The sequence below is a fragment of the Ascaphus truei genome, chromosome 4 (assembly GCF_040206685.1).
Source record: "Ascaphus truei isolate aAscTru1 chromosome 4, aAscTru1.hap1, whole genome shotgun sequence".
Classification (NCBI taxonomy): Eukaryota; Metazoa; Chordata; class Amphibia; order Anura; family Ascaphidae; genus Ascaphus; species Ascaphus truei.
This window is the reverse complement of record NC_134486.1, coordinates 1,322,687-1,349,755: the sequence shown is the minus strand read 5'-3', so window position 1 is coordinate 1,349,755 and position 27,069 is coordinate 1,322,687. Positions and strand designations below refer to the sequence as shown.

Genomic DNA, 27,069 nt, shown 5'->3' with positions numbered 1-27,069 from the left:
TATCTCGGCGCCTATGCAGATATCCCGGCGCCTATGCAGATATCCCGGCGCCTATGCAGATATCCCGGCGCCTATGCAGATATCTCGGCGCCTATGCAGATATCCCGGCGCCTATGCAGATATCCCGGCGCCTATGCAGATATCCCGGCGCCTATGCAGATATCCCGGCTCCTATGCAGATATCCCGCGCCTATGCAGATATCCCGGCGCCTATGCAGATATCCCGGCGCCTATGTAGATATCCCGGCGCCTATGCAGATATCCCGGCGCCTATGCAGATATCCCGGCGCCTATGCAGATATCCCGGCGCCTATGCAGATATCCCGGCGCCTATGCAGATATCCCGGCGCCTATGCAGATATCCCGGCGCCTATGCAGATATCCCGGCGCCTATGCAGATATCCCGGCGCCTATGTAGATGCCCGGTCTGACTGTATAGACATTAATACATACAGTATAAAACACTGCTTTAATAAACCCATACCTCTTGGGGTACCCTATACATGTGAGGGAAACGGGTCTGGGATAAGTGGGCTCGAAAAACCGGATTCTGGGGGACACTGCAGCCTGCGTAAATCCCTGTACGTACTGTAGGAGGAGTACTGGGGGGCGGCAGAGATACCCCCGGGAGGGCAGAGATACCCCCGGGAGGGCAGAGATACCCCCGGGGGGAGGGCAGAGATACCCCCGGGGGGAGGGCAGAGATACCCCCGGGGGGAGGGCAGAGATACCCCCGGGGGGAGGGCAGAGATACCCCCGGGGGGAGGGCAGAGATACCCCCGGGGGGGCGGCAGAGATACCCCCGGGGGGGCGGCAGAGATACCCCCGGGGGGGCGGCAGAGATACCCCCGGGGGGAGGGCAGAGATACCCCCGGGAGGGCAGAGATACCCCGGGAGGGCAGAGATACCCCCGGGGGAGGGCAGAGATACCCCCGGGGGGGCGGCAGAGATACCCCCGGGGGGGCGGCAGAGATACCCCCGGGGGGGCGGCAGAGATACCCCCGGGGGGGCGGCAGAGATACCCCCGGGGGGAGGGCAGAGATACCCCCGGGGGGAGGGCAGAGATACCCCCGGGGGGAGGGCAGAGATACCCCCGGGGGAGGGCAGAGATACACCCGGGGGGAGGGCAGAGATACCCCCGGGGGGGCGGCAGAGATACCCCCGGGGGGAGGGCAGAGATACCCCCGGGGGGAGGGCAGAGATACCCCCGGGGGGAGGGCAGAGATACCCCCGGGGGGAGGGCAGAGATACCCCCGGGGGGGAGGGCAGAGATACCCCCGGGGGGCGGCAGAGATACCCCCGGGGGGAGGGCAGAGATACCCCCGGGGGGAGGGCAGAGATACCCCGGGGGAGGGCAGAGATACCCCCGGGGGGGCGGCAGAGATACCCCCGGGGGGAGGGCAGAGATACCCCCGGGGGGAGGGCAGAGATACCCCCGGGGGGAGGGCAGAGATACCCCCGGGGGGAGGGCAGAGATACCCCGGGGGGGCGGCAGAGATACCCCCGGGGGGGAGGGCAGAGATACCCCCGGGGGGAGGGCAGAGATACCCCCGGGGGGAGGGCAGAGATACCCCCGGGGGGAGGGCAGAGATACACCCGGGGGGAGGGCAGAGATACCCCCGGGGGGGCGGCAGAGATATCCCCGGGGGGAGGGCAGAGATATCCCCGGGGGGAGGGCAGAGATATCCCCGGGGGGAGGGCAGAGATATCCCCGGGGGGAGGGCAGAGATACCCCCGGGGGGGCGGCAGAGATACCCCCGGGGGGAGGGCAGAGATACCCCCGGGGGGGCGGCAGAGATACCCCCGGGGGGGCGGCAGAGATACCCCCGGGGGGGCGGCAGAGATACCCCCGGGGGGGGCGGCAGAGATACCCCCGGGGGGGCGGCAGAGATACCCCCGGGGGGGCGGCAGAGATACCCCCGGGGGGGCGGCAGAGATACCCCCGGGGGGGCGGCAGAGATACCCCCGGGGGGGCGGCAGAGATACCCCCGGGGGGGCGGCAGAGATACCCCCGGGGGGGCGGCAGAGATACCCCCGGGGGGGCGGCAGAGATACCCCCGGGGGGGCGGCAGAGATACCCCCGGGGGGGCGGCAGAGATACCCCCGGGGGGGCGGCAGAGATACCCCCGGGGGGGCGGCAGAGATACCCCCGGGGGGGCGGCAGAGATCCCAGGCCTCAGATCCCAGACAAGGTCGGTGTATTACTCCCGGCATCTTCTGCATCTTCCCTGCGGCTCCGTATCCTAGTGGCAGTCACCAACATTACAGGCCCCTCCCCCTCCCCACGGCGGAGGCCCCTCCCCCTCCCCACGGCGGAGGCCCCTCCCCCTCCCCACGGCAGAGGCCCCTCCCCCTCCCCGCGGCAGAGGCCCCTCCCCCTCCCCGCGGCAAAGGCCCCTCCCCCTCCCCGCAGCAGAGGCCCCTCCCCCTCCCCGCGGCAAGTCCCTCCCCCTCCCAGCGGCAGGCCCCTCCCCGCGGCAGAGGCCCCTCCCCCTCCCTGCGGCAGGCCCCTCCCCCTCCCAGCGGCAGGCCCCTCCCCGCGGCAGAGGCCCCTCCCCTCCCCGCGGCAGAGGCCCCTCCCCCTCCCCGCGGCAGAGGCCCCTCCCCCTCCCCGCGGCAGAGGCCCCTCCCCCTCCCCGCGGCAGAGGCCCCTCCCCCTCCCCGCGGCAGAGGCCCCTTCCCCTTCCCGCGGCAGTGTCCCTCCCCCTCCCAGCGGCAGTCCCCTCCCCGCGGCAGAGGCCCCTCCCCGCGGCAGAGGCCCCTCCCCCTTCCAGCAGCGGGTCCCTCCCCCTCCCAGCGGCAGGGCCCCTCCCCCTCCCAGCGGCAGGGCCCCTCCCCCTCCCAGCGGCAGGGCCCCTCCCCCTCCCAGCGGCAGGGCCCCTCCCCCTCCCAGCGGCAGGGCCCCTCCCCCTCCCAGCGGCAGGGCCCCTCCCCCTCCCAGCGGCAGGGGCCCCTCCCCCTCCCAGCGGCAGGGGCCCCTCCCCCTCCCAGCGGCAGGGGCCCCTCCCCCTCCCAGCGGCAGGGGCCCCTCCCCCTCCCAGCGGCAGGGGCCCCTCCCCCTCCCAGCGGCAGGGGCCCCTCCCCCTCCCAGCGGCAGGGGCCCCTCCCCCTCCCAGCGGCAGGGCCCCTCCCCCTCCCAGCGGCAGGGGCCCCTCCCCCTCCCAGCGGCAGGGCCCCTCCCCCTCCCAGCGGCAGGGGCCCTCCCCCTCCCAGCGGCAGGGGCCCTCCCCCTCCCAGCGGCAGGTCCTTGCCAGAAACAGGACACTCACCCTCCCAGTGACACTCACCCTCCAGTGACACTCACCCTCCCAGTGACACTCACCCTCCCAGTGACACTCACCCTCCCAGTGACACTCACCCTCCCAGTGACACTCACCCTCCCAGTGACACTCACCCTCCCAGTGACACTCACCCTCCCAGTGACACTCACCCTCCCAGTGACACTCCGACAGCGAGGAGAGGAGCCGCGGGGAGCGCGGTCTTCACGTGACACACACCCCTCTCCAGGTCCTCCGTGTTGGACGCACAGAAAGTCCGGTAAGTCTGAGGGAGGCAGCACAAGCGTCACCAGTATTATTACTGCGCCCCTCAGTAATAACGCGCCCCTCAGTAATAACGCGCCCCTCAGTAATAACGCGCAGCGCCGGCTACATTACTGCGCCCCTCAGTAATAACGCGCAGCGCCGACTACATTACTGCGCCCCTCAGTAATAACGCGCCCCTCAGTAATAACGCGCAGCGCCGGCTACATTACTGCGCCCCTCAGTAATAACGCGCCCCTCAGTAATAACGCGCAGCGCCGACTACATTACTGCGCCCCTCAGTAATAACGCGCCCCTCAGTAATAACGCGCAGCGCCGGCTACATTACTGCGCCCCTCAGTAATAACGCGCGCCCCTCAGTAATAACGCGCAGCGCCGACTACATTACTGCGCCCCTCAGTAATAACGCGCAGCGCCGACTACATTACTGCGCCCCTCAGTAATAACGCGCCCCTCAGTAATAACGCGCAGCGCCGGCTACATTACTGCGCCCCTCAGTAATAACGCGCGCCCCTCAGTAATAACGCGCAGCGCCGACTACATTACTGCGCCCCTCAGTAATAACGCGCAGCGCCGACTACATTACTGCGCCCCTCAGTAATAACGCGCAGCGCCGACTACATTACTGCGCCCCTCAGTAATAACGCGCAGCGCCGACTACATTACTGCGCCCCTCAGTAATAACGCGCAGCGCCGACTACATTACTGCGCCCCTCAGTAATAACGCGCAGCGCCGACTACATTACTGCGCCCCTCAGTAATAACGCGCCCCTCAGTAATAACGCGCAGCGCCAACTACATTACTGCGCCCCTCAGTAATAACGCGCAGCGCCGACTACATTACTGCGCCCCTCAGTAATAACGCGCCCCTCAGTAATAACGCGCAGCGCCGACTACATTACTGCGCCCCTCAGTAATAACGTGCAGCGCCGACTACATTACTGCGCCCCTCAGTAATAACGCGCAGCGCCGACTACATTACTGCGCCCCTCAGTAATAACGCGCAGCGCCGACTACATTACTGCGCCCCTCAGTAATAACGCGCAGCGCCGACTACATTACTGCGCCCCTCAGTAATAACGCGCAGCGCCGACTACATTACTGCGCCCCTCAGTAATAACGCGCAGCGCCGACTACATTACTGCGCCCCTCAGTAATAACGCGCAGCGCCGACTACATTACTGCGCCCCTCAGTAATAACGCGCAGCGCCGACTACATTACTGCGCCCCTCAGTAATAACGCGCAGCGCCGACTACATTACTGCGCCCCTCAGTAATAACGCGCAGCGCCGACTACATTACTGCGCCCCTCAGTAATAACGCGCAGCGCCGACTACATTACTGCGCCCCTCAGTAATAACGCGCAGCGCCGACTACATTACTGCGCCCCTCAGTAATAACGCGCAGCGCCGACTACATTACTGCGCCCCTCAGTAATAACGCGCAGCGCCGACTACATTACTGCGCCCCTCAGTAATAACGCGCAGCGCCGACTACATTACTGCGCCCCTCAGTAATAACGCGCCCCTCAGTAATAACGCGCAGCGCCAACTACATTACTGCGCCCCTCAGTAATAACGCGCAGCGCCGACTACATTACTGCGCCCCTCAGTAATAACGCGCCCCTCAGTAATAACGCGCAGCGCCGACTACATTACTGCGCCCCTCAGTAATAACGCGCAGCGCCGACTACATTACTGCGCCCCTCAGTAATAACGCGCAGCGCCGACTACATTACTGCGCCCCTCAGTAATAACGCGCAGCGCCGACTACATTACTGCGCCCCTCAGTAATAACGCGCAGCGCCGACTACATTACTGCGCCCCTCAGTAATAACGCGCAGCGCCGACTACATTACTGCGCCCCTCAGTAATAACGCGCAGCGCCGACTACATTACTGCGCCCCTCAGTAATAACGCGCAGCGCCGACTACATTACTGCGCCCCTCAGTAATAACGCGCAGCGCCGACTACATTACTGCGCCCCTCAGTAATAACGCGCAGCGCCGACTACATTACTGCGCCCCTCAGTAATAACGCGCAGCGCCGACTACATTACTGCGCCCCTCAGTAATAACGCGCAGCGCCGACTACATTACTGCGCCCCTCAGTAATAACGCGCAGCGCCGACTACATTACTGCGCCCCTCAGTAATAACGCGCAGCGCCGACTACATTACTGCGCCCCTCAGTAATAACGCGCAGCGCCGACTACATTACTGCGCCCCTCAGTAATAACCCGCCCCTCAGTAATAACGTGCAGCGCCGACTACATTACTGCGCCCCTCAGTAATAACGCGCAGCGCCGACTACATTACTGCGCCCCTCAGTAATAACGCACAGCGCCGACTACATTACTGCGCCCCTCAGTAATAACGCGCAGCGCCGACTACATTACTGCGCCCCTCAGTAATAACGCGCAGCGCCGACTACATTACTGCGCCCCTCAGTAATAACGTGCAGCGCCGACTACATTACTGCGCCCCTCAGTAATAACGCGCCCCTCAGTAATAACGCGCAGCGCCGACTACATTACTGCGCCCCTCAGTAATAACGCGCCCCTCAGTAATAACGCGCAGCGCCGACTACATTACTGCGCCCCTCAGTAATAACGTGCAGCGCCGACTACATTACTGCGCCCCTCAGTAATAACGCGCCCCTCAGTAATAACGCGCAGCGCCGACTACATTACTGCGCCCCTCAGTAATAACGCGCAGCGCCGACTACATTACTGCGCCCCTCAGTAATAACGCGCCCCTCAGTAATAACGCGCAGCGCCGACTACATTACTGCGCCCCTCAGTAATAACGCGCCCCTCAGTAATAACGCGCAGCGCCGACTACATTACTGCGCCCCTCAGTAATAACGCGCAGCGCCGACTACATTACTGCGCCCCTCAGTAATAACGCGCAGCGCCGACTACATTACTGCGCCCCTCAGTAATAACGCGCAGCGCCGACTACATTACTGCGCCCCTCAGTAATAACGCGCAGCGCCGACTACATTACTGCGCCCCTCAGTAATAACGTGCAGCGCCGACTACATTACTGCGCCCCTCAGTAATAACGCGCAGCGCCGACTACATTACTGCGCCCCTCAGTAATAACGCGCAGCGCCGACTACATTACTGCGCCCCTCAGTAATAACGCGCAGCGCCGACTACATTACTGCGCCCCTCAGTAATAACGCGCAGCGCCGACTACATTACTGCGCCCCTCAGTAATAACGCGCAGCGCCGACTACATTACTGCGCCCCTCAGTAATAACGTGCAGCGCCGACTACATTACTGCGCCCCTCAGTAATAACGCGCAGCGCCGACTACATTACTGCGCCCCTCAGTAATAACGTGCAGCGCCGACTACATTACTGCGCCCCTCAGTAATAACGTGCAGCGCCGACTACATTACTGCGCCCCTCAGTAATAACGCGCAGCGCCGACTACATTACTGCGCCCCTCAGTAATAACGCGCCCCTCAGTAATAACGCGCAGCGCCGACTACATTACTGCGCCCCTCAGTAATAACGCGCAGCGCCGACTACATTACTGCGCCCCTCAGTAATAACGCGCAGCGCCGACTACATTACTGCGCCCCTCAGTAATAACGCGCAGCGCCGACTACATTACTGCGCCCCTCAGTAATAACGCGCAGCGCCGACTACATTACTGCGCCCCTCAGTAATAACGCGCAGCGCCGACTACATTACTGCGCCCCTCAGTAATAACGCGCAGCGCCGACTACATTACTGCGCCCCTCAGTAATAACGCGCAGCGCCGACTACATTACTGCGCCCCTCAGTAATAACGCGCAGCGCCGACTACATTACTGCGCCCCTCAGTAATAACGCGCAGCGCCGACTACATTACTGCGCCCCTCAGTAATAACGCGCCCCTCAGTAATAACGCGCAGCGCCAACTACATTACTGCGCCCCTCAGTAATAACGCGCAGCGCCGACTACATTACTGCGCCCCTCAGTAATAACGCGCAGCGCCGACTACATTACTGCGCCCCTCAGTAATAACGCGCAGCGCCGACTACATTACTGCGCCCCTCAGTAATAACGCGCAGCGCCAACTACATTACTGCGCCCCTCAGTAATAACGCGCCCCTCAGTAATAACGTGCAGCGCCGACTACATTACTGCGCCCCTCAGTAATAACGCGCCCCTCAGTAATAACGCGCAGCGCCGACTACATTACTGCGCCCCTCAGTAATAACGCGCCCCTCAGTAATAACGCGCAGCGCCGACTACATTACTGCGCCCCTCAGTAATAACGCGCCCCTCAGTAATAACGCGCAGCGCCAACTACATTACTGCGCCCCTCAGTAATAACGCGCAGCGCCGACTACATTACTGCGCCCCTCAGTAATAACGCGCAGCGCCGACTACATTACTGCGCCCCTCAGTAATAACGCGCAGCGCCGACTACATTACTGCGCCCCTCAGTAATAACGCGCAGCGCCGACTACATTACTGCGCCCCTCAGTAATAACGCGCAGCGCCGACTACATTACTGCGCCCCTCAGTAATAACGCGCAGCGCCGACTACATTACTGCGCCCCTCAGTAATAACGCGCAGCGCCGACTACATTACTGCGCCCCTCAGTAATAACGCGCAGCGCCGACTACATTACTGCGCCCCTCAGTAATAACGCGCAGCGCCGACTACATTACTGCGCCCCTCAGTAATAACGCGCAGCGCCGACTACATTACTGCGCCCCTCAGTAATAACGCGCAGCGCCGACTACATTACTGCGCCCCTCAGTAATAACGCGCAGCGCCGACTACATTACTGCGCCCCTCAGTAATAACGAGCCCCTCAGTAATAACGTGCAGCGCCGACTACATTACTACGCCCCTCAGTAATAACGTGCAGCGCCGACTACATTACTGCGCCCCTCAGTAATAACGCGCAGCGCCGACTACATTACTGCGCCCCTCAGTAATAACGCGCAGCGCCGACTACATTACTACGCCCCTCAGTAATAACGTGCAGCGCCGACTACATTACTGCGCCCCTCAGTAATAACGCGCAGCGCCGACTACATTACTGCGCCCCTCAGTAATAACGCGCAGCGCCAACTACATTACTGCGCTCCTCAGTAATAACGCGCAGCGCCGACTACATTACTGCGCCCCTCAGTAATAACGCGCAGCGCCGACTACATTACTGCGCCCCTCAGTAATAACGCGCCCCTCAGTAATAACGCGCAGCGCCGACTACATTACTGCGCCCCTCAGTAATAACGCGCCCCTCAGTAATAACGCGCAGCGCCGACTACATTACTGCGCCCCTCAGTAATAACGCGCAGCGCCGACTACATTACTGCGCCCCTCAGTAATAACGCGCAGCGCCGACTACATTACTGCGCCCCTCAGTAATAACGCGCAGCGCCGACTACATTACTGCGCCCCTCAGTAATAACGCGCAGCGCCGACTACATTACTGCGCCCCTCAGTAATAACGCGCAGCGCCGACTACATTACTGCGCCCTCAGTAATAACGCGCAGCGCCGACTACATTACTGCGCCCCTCAGTAATAACGCGCAGCGCCGACTACATTACTGCGCCCCTCAGTAATAACGTGCAGCGCCGACTACATTACTGCGCCCCTCAGTAATAACGCGCCCCTCAGTAATAACGCGCCCCTCAGTAATAACGCGCAGCGCCGACTACATTACTGCGCCCCTCAGTAATAACGTGCAGCGCCGACTACATTACTGCGCCCCTCAGTAATAACGCGCCCCTCAGTAATAACGCGCAGCGCCGACTACATTACTGCGCCCCTCAGTAATAACGCGCAGCGCCGACTACATTACTGCGCCCCTCAGTAATAACGCGCAGCGCCGACTACATTACTGCGCCCCTCAGTAATAACGTGCAGCGCCGACTACATTACTGCGCCCCTCAGTAATAACGCGCAGCGCCGACTACATTACTGCGCCCCTCAGTAATAACGTGCAGCGCCGACTACATTACTGCGCCCCTCAGTAATAACGCGCAGCGCCAACTACATTACTGCGCCCCTCAGTAATAACGCGCAGCGCCGACTACATTACTGCGCCCCTCAGTAATAACGCGCAGCGCCAACTACATTACTGCGCCCCTCAGTAATAACGCGCAGCGCCGACTACATTACTGCGCCCCTCAGTAATAACGCGCAGCGCCGACTACATTACTGCGCCCCTCAGTAATAACGCTCAGCGCCGACTACATTACTGCGCCCCTCAGTAATAACGCGCAGCGCCGACTACATTACTGCGCCCCTCAGTAATAACGCGCCCCTCAGTAATAACGCGCAGCGCCGACTACATTACTGCGCCCCTCAGTAATAACGCGCAGCGCCGACTACATTACTGCGCCCCTCAGTAATAACGCGCCCCTCAGTAATAACGCGCAGCGCCGACTACATTACTGCGCCCCTCAGTAATAACGCGCAGCGCCGACTACATTACTGCGCCCCTCAGTAATAACGCGCAGCGCCGACTACATTACTGCGCCCCTCAGTAATAACGCGCAGCGCCGACTACATTACTGCGCCCCTCAGTAATAACGCGCAGCGCCGACTACATTACTGCGCCCCTCAGTAATAACGCGCAGCGCCGACTACATTACTGCGCCCCTCAGTAATAACGCGCAGCGCCGACTACATTACTGCGCCCCTCAGTAATAACGCGCCCCTCAGTAATAACGCGCAGCGCCAACTACATTACTGCGCCCCTCAGTAATAACGCGCAGCGCCGACTACATTACTGCGCCCCTCAGTAATAACGCGCAGCGCCGACTACATTACTGCGCCCCTCAGTAATAACGCGCAGCGCCGACTACATTACTGCGCCCCTCAGTAATAACGCGCAGCGCCAACTACATTACTGCGCCCCTCAGTAATAACGCGCCCCTCAGTAATAACGTGCAGCGCCGACTACATTACTGCGCCCCTCAGTAATAACGCGCCCCTCAGTAATAACGCGCAGCGCCGACTACATTACTGCGCCCCTCAGTAATAACGCGCCCCTCAGTAATAACGCGCAGCGCCGACTACATTACTGCGCCCCTCAGTAATAACGCGCCCCTCAGTAATAACGCGCAGCGCCAACTACATTACTGCGCCCCTCAGTAATAACGCGCAGCGCCGACTACATTACTGCGCCCCTCAGTAATAACGCGCAGCGCCGACTACATTACTGCGCCCCTCAGTAATAACGCGCAGCGCCGACTACATTACTGCGCCCCTCAGTAATAACGCGCAGCGCCGACTACATTACTGCGCCCCTCAGTAATAACGCGCAGCGCCGACTACATTACTGCGCCCCTCAGTAATAACGCGCAGCGCCGACTACATTACTGCGCCCCTCAGTAATAACGCGCAGCGCCGACTACATTACTGCGCCCCTCAGTAATAACGCGCAGCGCCGACTACATTACTGCGCCCCTCAGTAATAACGCGCAGCGCCGACTACATTACTGCGCCCCTCAGTAATAACGCGCAGCGCCGACTACATTACTGCGCCCCTCAGTAATAACGCGCAGCGCCGACTACATTACTGCGCCCCTCAGTAATAACGCGCAGCGCCGACTACATTACTGCGCCCCTCAGTAATAACGAGCCCCTCAGTAATAACGTGCAGCGCCGACTACATTACTACGCCCCTCAGTAATAACGTGCAGCGCCGACTACATTACTGCGCCCCTCAGTAATAACGCGCAGCGCCGACTACATTACTGCGCCCCTCAGTAATAACGCGCAGCGCCGACTACATTACTACGCCCCTCAGTAATAACGTGCAGCGCCGACTACATTACTGCGCCCCTCAGTAATAACGCGCAGCGCCGACTACATTACTGCGCCCCTCAGTAATAACGCGCAGCGCCAACTACATTACTGCGCTCCTCAGTAATAACGCGCAGCGCCGACTACATTACTGCGCCCCTCAGTAATAACGCGCAGCGCCGACTACATTACTGCGCCCCTCAGTAATAACGCGCCCCTCAGTAATAACGCGCAGCGCCGACTACATTACTGCGCCCCTCAGTAATAACGCGCCCCTCAGTAATAACGCGCAGCGCCGACTACATTACTGCGCCCCTCAGTAATAACGCGCAGCGCCGACTACATTACTGCGCCCCTCAGTAATAACGCGCAGCGCCGACTACATTACTGCGCCCCTCAGTAATAACGCGCAGCGCCGACTACATTACTGCGCCCCTCAGTAATAACGCGCAGCGCCGACTACATTACTGCGCCCCTCAGTAATAACGCGCAGCGCCGACTACATTACTGCGCCCTCAGTAATAACGCGCAGCGCCGACTACATTACTGCGCCCCTCAGTAATAACGCGCAGCGCCGACTACATTACTGCGCCCCTCAGTAATAACGTGCAGCGCCGACTACATTACTGCGCCCCTCAGTAATAACGCGCCCCTCAGTAATAACGCGCCCCTCAGTAATAACGCGCAGCGCCGACTACATTACTGCGCCCCTCAGTAATAACGTGCAGCGCCGACTACATTACTGCGCCCCTCAGTAATAACGCGCCCCTCAGTAATAACGCGCAGCGCCGACTACATTACTGCGCCCCTCAGTAATAACGCGCAGCGCCGACTACATTACTGCGCCCCTCAGTAATAACGCGCAGCGCCGACTACATTACTGCGCCCCTCAGTAATAACGTGCAGCGCCGACTACATTACTGCGCCCCTCAGTAATAACGCGCAGCGCCGACTACATTACTGCGCCCCTCAGTAATAACGTGCAGCGCCGACTACATTACTGCGCCCCTCAGTAATAACGCGCAGCGCCAACTACATTACTGCGCCCCTCAGTAATAACGCGCAGCGCCGACTACATTACTGCGCCCCTCAGTAATAACGCGCAGCGCCAACTACATTACTGCGCCCCTCAGTAATAACGCGCAGCGCCGACTACATTACTGCGCCCCTCAGTAATAACGCGCAGCGCCGACTACATTACTGCGCCCCTCAGTAATAACGCTCAGCGCCGACTACATTACTGCGCCCCTCAGTAATAACGCGCAGCGCCGACTACATTACTGCGCCCCTCAGTAATAACGCGCCCCTCAGTAATAACGCGCAGCGCCGACTACATTACTGCGCCCCTCAGTAATAACGCGCAGCGCCGACTACATTACTGCGCCCCTCAGTAATAACGCGCCCCTCAGTAATAACGCGCAGCGCCGACTACATTACTGCGCCCCTCAGTAATAACGCGCAGCGCCGACTACATTACTGCGCCCCTCAGTAATAACGCGCCCCTCAGTAATAACGCGCAGCGCCGACTACATTACTGCGCCCCTCAGTAATAACGCGCAGCGCCGACTACATTACTGCGCCCCTCAGTAATAACGCGCAGCGCCGACTACATTACTGCGCCCCTCAGTAATAACGCGCAGCGCCGACTACATTACTGCGCCCCTCAGTAATAACGCGCAGCGCCGACTACATTACTGCGCCCCTCAGTAATAACGCGCAGCGCCGACTACATTACTGCGCCCCTCAGTAATAACGCGCAGCGCCGACTACATTACTGCGCCCCTCAGTAATAACGTGCAGCGCCGACTACATTACTGCGCCCCTCAGTAATAACGCGCAGCGCCGACTACATTACTGCGCCCCTCAGTAATAACGCGCCCCTCAGTAATAACGCGCAGCGCCGACTACATTACTGCGCCCCTCAGTAATAACGTGCAGCGCCGACTACATTACTGCGCCCCTCAGTAATAACGCGCAGCGCCGACTACATTACTGCGCCCCTCAGTAATAACGCGCAGCGCCGACTACATTACTGCGCCCCTCAGTAATAACGCGCAGCGCCAACTACATTACTGCGCCCCTCAGTAATAACGTGCAGTGCCGACTACATTACTGCGCCCCTCAGTAATAACGCGCCCCTCAGTAATAACGCGCAGCGCCGACTACATTACTGCGCCCCTCAGTAATAACGCGCCCCTCAGTAATAACGCGCAGCGCCGACTACATTACTGCGCCCCTCAGTAATAACGCGCAGCGCCGACTACATTACTGCGCCCCTCAGTAATAACGCGCCCCTCAGTAATAACGCGCCCCTCAGTAATAACGCGCCCCTCAGTAATAACGCGCCCCTCAGTAATAACGCGCCCCTCAGTAATAACGCGCCCCTCAGTAATAACGCGCCCCTCAGTAATAACGCGCCCCTCAGTAATAACGCGCGCCCCTCAGTAATAACGCGCGCCCCTCAGTAATAACGCGCGCCCCTCAGTAATAACGCGCCCCTCAGTAATAACGCGCGCCCCTCAGTAATAACGCGCGCCCCTCAGTAATAACGCGCCCCTCAGTAATAACGTGCCCCTCAGTAATAACGCGCAGCGCCGACTACATTACTGCGCCCCTCAGTAATAACGCGCAGCGCCGACTACATTACTGCGCCCCTCAGTAATAACGCGCAGCGCCGACTACATTACTGCGCCCCTCAGTAATAACGCGCAGCGCCGACTACATTACTGCGCCCCTCAGTAATAACGCGCAGCGCCGACTACATTACTGCGCCCCTCAGTAATAACGCGCAGCGCCGACTACATTACTGCGCCCCTCAGTAATAACGCGCAGCGCCGACTACATTACTGCGCCCCTCAGTAATAACGCGCAGCGCCGACTACATTACTGCGCCCCTCAGTAATAACGCGCAGCGCCGACTACATTACTGCGCCCCTCAGTAATAACGCGCAGCGCCGACTACATTACTGCGCCCCTCAGTAATAACGCGCCCCTCAGTAATAACGCGCAGCGCCGACTACATTACTGCGCCCCTCAGTAATAACGTGCAGTGCCGACTACATTACTGCGCCCCTCAGTAATAACGCGCAGCGCCGACTACATTACTGCGCCCCTCAGTAATAACGCGCAGCGCCGACTACATTACTGCGCCCCTCAGTAATAACGCGCAGCGCCGACTACATTACTGCGCCCCTCAGTAATAACGTGCAGTGCCGACTACATTACTGCGCCCCTCAGTAATAACGCGCCCCTCAGTAATAACGCGCAGCGCCGACTACATTACTGCGCCCCTCAGTAATAACGCGCCCCTCAGTAATAACGCGCAGCGCCGACTACATTACTGCGCCCCTCAGTAATAACGCGCAGCGCCGACTACATTACTGCGCCCCTCAGTAATAACGCACCCCTCAGTAATAACGCGCCCCTCAGTAATAACGCGCCCCTCAGTAATAACGCACCCCTCAGTAATAACGCGCCCCTCAGTAATAACGCGCCCCTAAGTAATAACGCGCCCCTCAGTAATAACGCGCGCCCCTCAGTAATAACGCGCGCCCCTCAGTAATAACGCGCGCCCCTCAGTAATAACGCGCCCCTCAGTAATAACGCGCGCCCCTCAGTAATAACGCGCGCCCCTCAGTAATAACGCGCCCCTCAGTAATAACGCGCCCCTCAGTAATAACGCGCCCCTCAGTAATAACGTGCCCCTCAGTAATAACGCGCCCCTCAGTAATAACGCGCGCCCCTCAGTAATAACGCGCAGCGCCGACTACATTACTGCGCCCCTCAGTAATAACGCGCAGCGCCGACTACATTACTGCGCCCCTCAGTAATAACGTGCAGCGCCGACTACATTACTGCGCCCCTCAGTAATAACGCGCAGCGCCGACTACATTACTGCGCCCCTCAGTAATAACGTGCAGCGCCGACTACATTACTGCGCCCCTCAGTAATAACGCGCAGCGCCGACTACATTACTGCGCCCCTCAGTAATAACGCGCAGCGCCGACTACATTACTGCGCCCCTCAGTAATAACGCGCAGCGCCGACTACATTACTGCGCCCCTCAGTAATAACGCGCAGCGCCGACTACATTACTGCGCCCCTCAGTAATAACGCGCAGCGCCGACTACATTACTGCGCCCCTCAGTAATAACGCGCAGCGCCGACTACATTACTGCGCCCCTCAGTAATAACGCGCAGCGCCGACTACATTACTGCGCCCCTCAGTAATAACGCGCAGCGCCGACTACATTACTGCGCCCCTCAGTAATAACGCGCAGCGCCGACTACATTACTGCGCCCCTCAGTAATAACGCGCAGCGCCGACTACTTTACTGCGCCCCTCAGTAATAACGCGCAGCGCCGACTACATTACTGCGCCCCTCAGTAATAACGCGCAGCGCCGACTACATTACTGCGCCCCTCAGTAATAACGTGCAGCGCCGACTACATTACTGCGCCCCTCAGTAATAACGTGCAGTGCCGACTACATTACTGCGCCCCTCAGTAATAACGCGCCCCTCAGTAATAACGCGCAGCGCCGACTACATTACTGCGCCCCTCAGTAATAACGCGCCCCTCAGTAATAACGCGCAGCGCCGACTACATTACTGCGCCCCTCAGTAATAACGCGCCCCTCAGTAATAACGCGCAGCGCCGACTACATTACTGCGCCCCTCAGTAATAACGCGCCCCTCAGTAATAACGCGCAGCGCCGACTACATTACTGCGCCCCTCAGTAATAACGCGCCCCTCAGTAATAACGCGCCCCTCAGTAATAACGCGCCCCTCAGTAATAACGCGCCCCTCAGTAATAACGCGCCCCTCAGTAATAACGCGCCCCTCAGTAATAACGCGCGCCCCTCAGTAATAACGCGCGCCCCTCAGTAATAACGCGCGCCCCTCAGTAATAACGCGCGCCCCTCAGTAATAACGCGCGCCCCTCAGTAATAACGCGTCCCTCAGTAATAACGCGCGCCCCTCAGTAATAACGCGCGCCCCTCAGTAATAACGCGCGCCCCTCAGTAATAACGCGCCCCTCAGTAATAACGCGCCCCTCAGTAATAACGCGCCCCTCAGTAAAAACGCGCCCCTCAGTAATAACGCGCCCCTCAGTAATAACGCGCCCCTCAGTAATAACGCGCCCCTCAGTAATAACGCGCCCCTCAGTAATAACGCGCCCCTCAGTAATAACGCGCCCCTCAGTAATAACGCGCCCCTCAGTAATAACGCGCCCCTCAGTAATAACGCGCCCCTCAGTAATAACGCGCCCCTCAGTAATAACGCGCAGCGCCGACTACATTACTGCGCCCCTCAGTAATAACGCGCAGCGCCGACTACATTACTGCGCCCCTCAGTAATAACGCGCAGCGCCGACTACATTACTGCGCCCCTCAGTAATAACGCGCAGCGCCGACTACATTACTGCGCCCCTCAGTAATAACGCGCAGCGCCGACTACATTACTGCGCCCCTCAGTAATAACGCGCAGCGCCGACTACATTACTGCGCCCCTCAGTAATAACGCGCAGCGCCGACTACATTACTGCGCCCCTCAGTAATAACGCGCAGCGCCGACTACATTACTGCGCCCCTCAGTAATAACGCGCAGCGCCGACTACATTACTGCGCCCCTCAGTAATAACGCGCAGCGCCGACTACATTACTGCGCCCCTCAGTAATAACGCGCAGCGCCGACTACATTACTGCGCCCCTCAGTAATAACGCGCAGCGCCGACTACATTACTGCGCCCCTCAGTAATAACGCGCAGCGCCGACTACATTACTGCGCCCCTCAGTAATAACGCGCAGCGCCGACTACATTACTGCGCCCCTCAGTAATAACGCGCAGCGCCGACTACATTACTGCGCCCCTCAGTAATAACGTGCAGCGCCGACTACATTACTGCGCCCCTCAGTAATAACGCGCCCCTCAGTAATAACGCGCAGCGCCGACTACATTACTGCGCCCCTCAGTAATAATGCGCCCCTCAGTAATAACGCGCAGCGCCGACTACATTACTGCGCCCCTCAGTAATAACGCGCAGCGCCGACTACATTACTGCGCCCCTCAGTAATAACGCGCCCCTCAGTAATAACGCGCCCCTCAGTAATAACGCGCAGCGCCGACTACATTACTGCGCCCCTCAGTAATAACGTGCAGCGCCGACTACATTACTGCGCCCCTCAGTAATAACGTGCAGTGCCGACTACATTACTGCGCCCCTCAGTAATAACGCGCCCCTCAGTAATAACGCGCAGCGCCGACTACATTACTGCGCCCCTCAGTAATAACGCGCAGCGCCGACTACATTACTGCGCCCCTCAGTAATAACGCGCCCCTCAGTAATAACGCGCCCCTCAGTAATAACGCGCCCCTCAGTAATAACGCGCCCCTCAGTAATAACGCGCCCCTCAGTAATAACGCGCGCCCCTCAGTAATAACGCGCGCCCCTCAGTAATAACGCGCGCCCCTCAGTAATAACGCGCCCCTCAGTAATAACGCGCCCCTCAGTAATAACGCGCGCCCCTCAGTAATAACGCGCGCCCCTCAGTAATAACGCGCGCCCCTCAGTAATAACGCGCCCCTCAGTAATAACGCGCCCCTCAGTAATAACGCGCCCCTCAGTAATAACGCGCCCCTCAGTAATAACGCGCCCCTCAGTAATAACGCGCAGCGCCGACTACATTACTGCGCCCCTCAGTAATAACGCGCCCCTCAGTAATAACGCGCCCCTCAGTAATAACGCGCCCCTCAGTAATAACGCGCCCCTCAGTAATAACGCGCCCCTCAGTAATAACGCGCCCCTCAGTAATAACGCGCCCCTCAGTAATAACGCGCCCCTCAGTAATAACGCGCCCCTCAGTAATAACGCGCAGCGCCGACTACATTACTGCGCCCCTCAGTAATAACGCGCCCCTCAGTAATAACGCGCCCCTCAGTAATAACGCGCCCCTCAGTAATAACGCGCCCCTCAGTAATAACGCGCCCCTCAGTAATAACGCGCCCCTCAGTAATAACGCGCCCCTCAGTAATAACGCGCCCCTCAGTAATAACGCGCAGCGCCGACTACATTACTGCGCCCCTCAGTAATAACGCGCAGCGCCGACTACATTACTGCGCCCCTCAGTAATAACGCGCAGCGCCAACTACATTACTGCGCCCCTCAGTAATAACGCGCAGCGCCGACTACATTACTGCGCCCCTCAGTAATAACGCGCAGCGCCGACTACATTACTGCGCCCCTCAGTAATAACGCGCAGCGCCGACTACATTACTGCGCCCCTCAGTAATAACGCGCAGCGCCGACTACATTACTGCGCCCCTCAGTAATAACGCGCAGCGCCGACTACATTACTGCGCCCCTCAGTAATAACGCGCAGCGCCGACTACATTACTGCGCCCCTCAGTAATAACGCGCAGCGCCGACTACATTACTGCGCCCCTCAGTAATAACGCGCAGCGCCGACTACATTACTGCGCCCCTCAGTAATAACGCGCAGCGCCGACTACATTACTGCGCCCCTCAGTAATAACGCGCAGCGCCGACTACATTACTGCGCCCCTCAGTAATAACGCGCAGCGCCGACTACATTACTGCGCCCCTCAGTAATAACGCGCCCCTCAGTAATAACGCGCGCCCCTCAGTAATAACGCGCGCCCCTCAGTAATAACGCGCCCCTCAGTAATAACGCGCCCCTCAGTAATAACGCGCGCCCCTCAGTAATAACGCGCCCCTCAGTAATAACGCGCCCCTCAGTAATAACGCGCCCCTCAGTAATAACGCGCCCCTCAGTAATAACGCGCCCCTCAGTAATAACGCGCCCCTCAGTAATAACGCGCCCCTCAGTAATAACGCGCCCCTCAGTAATAACGCGCCCCTCAGTAATAACGCGCAGCGCCGACTACATTACTGCGCCCCTCAGTAATAACGCGCCCCTCAGTAATAACGTGCCCCTCAGTAATAACGCGCCCCTCAGTAATAACGCGCCCCTCAGTAATAACGCGCAGCGCCGACTACATTACTGCGCCCCTCAGTAATAACGCGCCCCTCAGTAATAACGCGCCCCTCAGTAATAACGCGCCCCTCAGTAATAACGCGCCCCTCAGTAATAACGCGCCCCTCAGTAATAACGCGCCCCTCAGTAATAACGCGCCCCTCAGTAATAACGCGCCCCTCAGTAATAACGCGCCCCTCAGTAATAACGCGCCCCTCAGTAATAACGCGCCCCTCAGTAATAACGCGCCCCTCAGTAATAACGCGCCCCTCAGTAATAACGCGCCCCTCAGTAATAACGCGCCCCTCAGTAATAACGCGCAGCGCCGACTACATTACTGCGCCCCTCAGTAATAACGCGCCCCTCAGTAATAACGCGCCCCTCAGTAATAACGCGCCCCTCAGTAATAACGCGCCCCTCAGTAATAACGCGCCCCTCAGTAATAACGCGCCCCTCAGTAATAACGCGCCCCTCAGTAATAGCGCGCCCCTCAGTAATAACGCGCCCCTCAGTAATAACGCGCCCCTCAGTAATAACGCGCCCCTCAGTAATAACGCGCCCCTCAGTAATAACGCGCCCCTCAGTAATAACGCGCCCCTCAGTAATAACGCGCCCCTCAGTACTAACTCACAGTACTCACCAGAAGTTCCTCTCCCCCGAAGCCGCGGTTATTAAACACGACGCACCTGCAGAGACAAACAGGTAAGAGAGGCATGTTTTGGGGGGAGCAGTGCACAGTGTGTGAGGTGCAGAGCAGTGTGTGTGTGTGTGTGTGAGGTGCAGAGCAGTGTGTGTGTGTGTGTGAGGTGCAGAGCAGTGTGTGTGTGGTGCAGAGCAGTGTGTGTGTGGTGCAGAGCAGTGTTTGTGTGTGTGTGTGGTGCAGAGCAGTGTGTGTGCGTGTGTGTGTGAGGTGCAGAGCAGTGTGTGTGTGAGGTGCAGAGCAGTGTGTGTGAGGAGCAGAGCAGTGTGTGTGTGTGTGTGTGTGTGAGGTGCAGAGCAGTGTGTGTGTGTGAGGTGCAGAGCAGTGTGTGTGTGGTGCAGAGCAGTGTTTGTGTGTGTGTGTGGTGCAGAGCAGTGTGTGTGCGTGTGTGTGTGAGGTGCAGAGCAGTGTGTGTGTGTGAGGTGCAGAGCAGTGTGTGTGAGGAGCAGAGCAGTGTGTGTGTGTGTGTGTGTGAGGTGCAGAGCAGTGTGTGTGTTGCAGAGCACAGTGTGTGTGTGTGTGTGTGTGTGTGTGTGAGGAGCAGAGCAGTATGTGTGCGTGTGTATGAGGTGCAGAGCAGTGTGTGTTTTTTGCAGAGCACAGTGTGTGTGTGTGTGTGAGAGGTGCAGAGCAGTGTGTGTGAGGTGCAGAGCAGTGTGTGTGTGTGTGTGTGCGCGCGCGCGTGTGTGTGGTGCAGAGCACAGTGTGTGTGTGTGAGAGGTGCAGAGCAGTGTGTGTGTGAGGTGCAGAGCAGTGTGTGTGTGTGTGTGTGTGCGCGCGTGTGTGTGGTGCAGAGCACAGTGTGTGTGTGTGAGAGGTGCAGAGCAGTGTGTGTGTGAGGTGCAGAGCAGTGTGTGTGTGTGTGTGTGTGTGTGTGTGTGTGTGTGTGTGCGCGCGCGCGCGTGTGTGTGTGGTGCAGAGCACAGTGGGTGTAACGTTGCTGACTGCAGGACAGGATACGGGCCCGCAGGGTAGAGGTACGGAGTAATACACCGACTGTGGTAAGGGATCAGTGGCCTAGGTTGCAGGGATAGTCAGGTCCGGTTCTGGGGACAAGGCTGGCGGCAAGCAATGAGTAGTCAGGTCCGATTCCAAGGTCAAGGCAGGCAAGGGGTAGTGAAGTCCGGTTACGGGGTCGAGGCAGGCGGCAAGCAAGGGATAGTCAGATCCAAATCCGGGGTCAAGGCAGGTGGCAAAACAAAGGCAAGCTCAGAAGAGACAAGTACGTTGCAAAAGCAAAGTTGGTGTAAGGAATCCGCTCCTCGGTTTACTGTTTGCCTTACCTTGGAGACTGTGCAGTCCTGGAACATTCCCCTGATATTTACTGCAGCCTGGATTCACTCACCAAAGCAATACTGCCACACGCCCCTTCTGCCATTGGCTGTCTGACCTTTAAGTACTGCTTTCCCACAATGCTCCCTGCCAAGCATAGTCCTTCCTGGATGTCTCTGTGTTCTGCCATAAGCCTTGTCTTGTCTGTCGCCTTGGTTCCTGAGACCGGCTGCTAGTGTCACGCAGCGGTCTGTTCCTGTTTCCTGTGCTGAAGCTGAGTACTCTCCTTGTTACTTCAGCTCCTTGTTTCCTGTGACCGGCTGCTATATTCACGCAGCGGTCTGTTCCGGTCGCCTGCACTGAAGCGGAGGTTTCCCCTGCGTCTTCAGCCTCCTGGTTTCCTGCACTGAAGCGGAGGTTTCCCTGTGTATCTTCAGCTTCCTGGTTCCTGGGGCCTACTCTTTCCCTAATCTAGAGAGGCCGTGTCCGGGTTCCTGCGTTGAAACGGAGGATTCCCCAGCCCGCTCAGGACTCTTGCGCTGAAGCACTGGTTTACCAGTGCAGCTAGGCGGTGTGCTACTCTGGTCTGTCTACCAGCTCCTGAGACCAGTACCATGGGCCATGGTCGCCGCACGCGCAGAAGCCACTCCCGCGCTCCTAAGCTGAAGCGGGGCTCTCCTGACTACCTGTTGCCGAACTCCTGCTTGAACAACGTTTACCCTGATGTCTCCAGTCCTGACCCTGGCGTGTCCACCGACGATGCTGTCTTCTCCTATCCTGATCCTGCTACGACGACTACGAACTGCGCAATCCGGATCCGCCTGCGCGGTCTAAGGTCGGTGCTTTTACAACCCCACCTCAGCCACGCGGTCCGACCCAGGTTTGTGGCGAGCACAGCCGTGACAGTTGGATAGCAACTGCCTGCGACTTAAAGGCCAGAGGCAGTTGCTGGCAATGAGATCCAAAGCAAGGCTTACTTCCTGTGAGGGCAGGGATTGCCAGGAAACAAGATGGCCGTGGTAATTTTGACAAAGTCACTCACGTGACGAAACGCGTCAGAGTGTTCTCTGTGGCAGATTTTTTGTACACATGCACCAATAAATAATTATTTTTATCTGTATTTTGTGCGGAAGCTTCATTACCCTTGCGGCAGCAGTGACCGCCTCATCACTCTATTTTTACTTCCTGTGAGGGCAGGGATTGCCAGGAAACAAGATGGCCGTGGTAATTTCAGAGATGATGTCACTTACTGTCAGCAGTCCTCCTCGATGTTCGTACAGATCCCTTATAGTATCCCCCCCTTCAGGGTCGAACTCCGGGGCAACCAGGTCCTGTTTTTTCTGGCTGATGACAGTGGAACACCTTGACCAGGGCTGGAGCATGAAGATATTGAGACTTCACCCAACTCCTTTCCTCAGGACCATAACCCTTCCAATCCACCAGATATTGAATGGATTCTCTGGAGTTACGAGAGTCGAGTATCTGTTGAACCTCGTATTCCATTTTACCCTCAACGGTTATCGGACTAGGAGGGGGAGGATCCCCAGAAAGAGATTCCTCACCACAGGTGCCCTGTGTTGGATAGGGAAGTCACCCCCTTGTAACACAAGACTCCAGCATAGCAACTTGCCCCTCTCCCCCGACACCCTTAGTAGCCACCTCTGAGGTTGTGATCAGTGATCACTGAAAGTGACCGGCCATATAGGTAGGGTTGCAGTTTCTTCAGCACCCCAACTATGGCCAGACACATTTGCTCAACAGTGGCATATGCCACTTCCCTGGGCAGCAGTTTGCTGCTCAGATACACACTGGGATGTTCACCCCCTTTCTTGCCCACCTGACTGAGTACAGCACCGAGAACATAGTCAGAGGCATTGGTCTGTATCAGGAACGTTTTGCTGTAGGCGGGTGCAGCCAGCATGGGTGCACTAGCCAGCGTTGCCTCAAGTGCCTGACGCGCTGTGTCACAGGCAGGAGACCAGGCTACCAGAACTGAGAGTCGCTTTTGGGCCAAGTCAGTTAAGGGTTTGGCCACGGTGCTGTACTGGGGAACAACCTTCTTGTAGCATTCTGCAGTGCCGGACAAACCCATAACCTGACTTTTGGTCCTAGGGACTGGCCACAGCCCTATTGCCTTCCCGCTTTCTGGTTCTGGCTTCAGGTGCCCTCCACCCACTCTGTGCCACAGGTACAGTACCTCTGCCATACCCACTACACACTTTGTAGGCGTCAGTGTCAGCCCTGCCTCCCTGATCCTCTGCAGCTACAGAAACTAACTGTAAGCCCCACGACTAACTCCAGCAATGTTATCCCAGTATGCCCTCGCAAACCGTTGCATCCCTTCCAGTACCCTACTGACCAGTCGTTGAGAGGTAACCAGGGTGTTCCTCAGCCCAAATGGCATTACCAAAAATGCATAGAGACCACTGGGAATAATAAATGCCGACTTCTCCCTAGCCTCCTGGGTCAGTGGGATTTTCCAACACCCTTTGGACAAACCCCTGGTTGTCAGATACCTTGCCCCTGGGAGCTCATTGACCAGCTCCTCCATGCAGGACATGGGATCAGTATCTGACACCACCTGAGCATTGAGCTGTACGGGGACAGTACCTGTCATGGGGGACCAGGTACTTTCACATTTAAAACCGGGATCATATCACTGAGCAAAGCCAAGAAGTAAAATACATTGTAATTTATTCCGCAGAAACAGGCAAACACACATTGAATTACAATAGGCAGACGAAGATACACTTACTGGGGTCTGGGGTTCACAAACTGACTTTCCTAGTTGAAATAAAGTCTTTAAAACAGTCCAGTGCTTAAGTGGGGACTTAGAAAATATTCCGGTTTAAAAAGTCCGACAGCCTTTTTCCTTGCAATCTCGGCAAGGTGTCTCTGGGCACGGTCCGACCCGTTCTTGCTCTTATGGCAAATTGGACATCTGGAATCACTTGGGAACACATAGAACTACATAGGAACGCATGGAACACAAAAGAGAGAACAACAACAGAGAGACTTCTGGGATGGTGAATAGCTGTCATACACTTTGGGACAGGCAATCCCACAGCTTGTCCTCCAACCCGTGGCGTGGGAATTTCATCTCTAACCACTCACACACTTTGCCAGGTTTGTGAAAGTCGTGTTCAATTCAACCCAGATATTTGGTGTATATTATAACTTATCACAAGTTACCGTGACAGGCTGTATTTACTGGTGGCAGCGGTGGGATTGAATTGAACCTGTATTACAGTTTACTGCGGGACTCTGTAATACAGTTGGAACTCGGGTGAATTGCGAGTTCCTAAGGCTAAAGATATTGACCACACAGTGTACAACATATAACACGAAATATGATACCACCTCACTGTTCCCCTACTTGTGAGAAGCATTGCCACAGGAAAGCAAGTGCAGGCCAACCGTGTGACTGGAGCCGGGCACCGAGACCGGAGGAATGTATCAAGTCCGAGTGGGAACCTGCAGCTGGTAGAGCTGAGAGAGAGGCGGCGATCGGAGAACACGGAACCCGGCGGCCACTCGTCCCCCTGCAATCGGGACCTACGAAAGCGGCGGTCTCTGCGGGGACCAGCGAGGTAAGCCAGACCAAGTCGCAGACTGACCCTGACTTATTTTTTCCTATGACTGTACCCTGTTATTCTCCTGTAGGAGTGACCGGTGGGTGGCAAGAGATAGGGGTTCCAGGGGAGGGAAGGGAGGGCAGCTTGTAGGGCAGCCAGGCTTCCCCATTACCCTGGTGGAGCATCAAGGGGACTCTCAGTTAAGAGCCCCACTGTTGCAGCCTTGCTATGGGCTGGAGGTATCAGGGGTTGTGGCACAGTTAGACCACCCCAGGGTTACCTGCCAGCCAGGAGCCAGCTTCAGGGAGAGGGGCTAGCCCCGTTAGCACCCAGCTCAAGGGTAGGATTGCCTGGGAGAGGGTTGGGTGGGCCAGTTGGAACTGGGGAGGAAAGGCAGCAAGTGAGCCAGCTAGATTTCCCCATTACCCTGGCAGAGCATCAGGGGGTCTCTCGGTTTAGAGCCCCACTGTTGTCGTCTGGCTATGGGCTGGAGGTATCAGGGGCAGTGGCAAAGTTAGACCACCCCCAGATTACCTGCCAGCCTGGAGCCAAGGCAGGTGCTTCTGCACCAGTGCCCCTGGGCTCCTCTCCGGTAATGGGGAGGCTTTGTCTGGGAGATGGCCTCACTCACTTGTCCCTAGGATCCAGGTTAGGATTAGCTAGGGAGAAGCAGAGTGAGGGAAGGCTGCAGGTAAGTAGCCAGCACAAGGTCTCAGTAGGAGAAGATGGGCTAGTGGTAGCCGGGGAGGAAAAGCAGCAGGTATGGTAGCTAGAGTTCCCCATTACCCTGGCGGAGCCTCAGGGGGTCTCTCAGATCAGCAACCCCCTGTTGCAGCCTGGCTATGAGCCGGAGGTATCCTGGGCAGTGGCAAGCTTGTGCCACCCCAGGGATACCTGCCAGCCAAGAGCTATGGCGTTGCACTGAAGAGATGCCCCTGAGCTCATCCCTGGTAAGGGGGAGACAAGTTCAGGGAGGTAGGTGCACTCAGGTAGTCCCTGTGTCTAGGTTAGTATTGCCTAGGGGAGAGCAGAGTGAAGGTGGGCTGCAGGGAGGTAGGCAGCAGGAGTCATCAGCAATGGCTGAGCCTAGGGGAGGCTAGGCAGGGAGGCACTGTGGAGCAGGGGGAGATAGGAGGTCAGTGGGGCTGGTAGAAGCTAGGGATGGGCTAGGAAGGCAGGAGGTCCCTTGTTCTGACTTACCAGGAGCGACCCCCATGACAAATTCCCCAGGGTTCCCAGAGGTAGGGCTGTGGGGAGGTAGGCAGCCAGGAGCAGTAGCCAGGGCTAGGGGGGTACAGCAGAGTGTTCTGTCCCCAGGGCAGCCAAGGTTAGCTACAGAGGGTAAGGGCAGCACAGTGGAGGGTAGAGGAGTGATGCTGGCCCTTGCAGCAGTGGTGGTAGCAGGTGCTTATCTCCTGGCCTTCAGGTTTGAGAGGGCAGGAGCAAAGCATCTGGGTACCAGGAACCCCAGTACAGGTTACTGGGGGATTGCCTTGTCTCCGGAGGCACAGGAGAGGGTAGGAGTCAGCACCAGAGGTGGTTTCTGGAATCCAGAAGTGATGCCACTCGGGGTGGGGACTGCCCTAGAGCCAGGGAGGAGAGGCATAGGTATAGCGGAGCAGCTATGGGTGGGCACAGGGCCAGGGCAGGTAGGGTCCCTACAGGATAATGACATAGCTCTTTCCCAGACTGGTTTGACGGAGAAGCAATGGTCTGTGCTTGTTAGCTGGTCTCTCGCTGGTACAGAGACATGCCAGTCTCTGGGCAACATGCAGCCTGGTCTACAGAGGTGCCCCTTCATGGTGGTCCTGGTTCACCAGGCACTGAGTGGGGGCAGAGTGGGGCAAAGGAGAATGCATGGCGGCTACGTTGGCGCCCTGCTCAGAAGGATCTGGACTTCACTATCCAATGTGGCCAGGACAGTGTACTGGACAAGGCCGGAGGACAATTTTGCCAGGCCAATCCCTCAGGACTTATCAAGTGCTTCAAGGATGCCAGTGGTGTCCCAGTGCCAGAGGGAGGCAGCTGGGTCACAAGGCACCCATTGAGCAGGGGAGGTGTCATGGGAGAGGGGGTTTGGCCCGGTATTAAAGGGGTTACACCCAATTTGGCCACCCCCTGTTCTCACCTGGGAGGCGAGGGGTTAACTGGAATGATGTCCAGTATGGTAGTTATGCCCCTGCTTCAGCACCAACTGTGCATCCCCCTGT

At 58.2% G+C, this 27,069-nt stretch overlaps 2 protein-coding genes across 2 annotated transcripts in view; both read right to left on the bottom strand.

Annotated features, from left to right (window-relative positions):
• Nucleotides 1-2,263, bottom strand: part of LOC142491869 (uncharacterized) — a 5,255-nt gene extending 2,992 nt beyond the window's left edge. The window contains exon 1 of the mRNA XM_075594689.1: nt 2,206-2,263. Within this exon, the coding sequence (XP_075450804.1) occupies nt 2,206-2,263 (58 nt within the window). The remainder of the gene's footprint in view (nt 1-2,205) is intronic.
• Nucleotides 2,264-3,413: 1,150 nt separating this feature from the next.
• Nucleotides 3,414-27,069, bottom strand: part of ABHD1 (abhydrolase domain containing 1) — a 45,444-nt gene continuing 21,788 nt past the window's right edge. Inside the window, exons 4-5 of the mRNA XM_075595152.1 lie at nt 19,953-19,998; nt 3,414-3,543 (exon numbers count right to left, since the gene is read on the bottom strand). Of these exons, the coding sequence (XP_075451267.1) occupies nt 3,427-3,543; nt 19,953-19,998 (163 nt within the window). The 3' untranslated portion in view covers nt 3,414-3,426. The remainder of the gene's footprint in view (nt 3,544-19,952; nt 19,999-27,069) is intronic.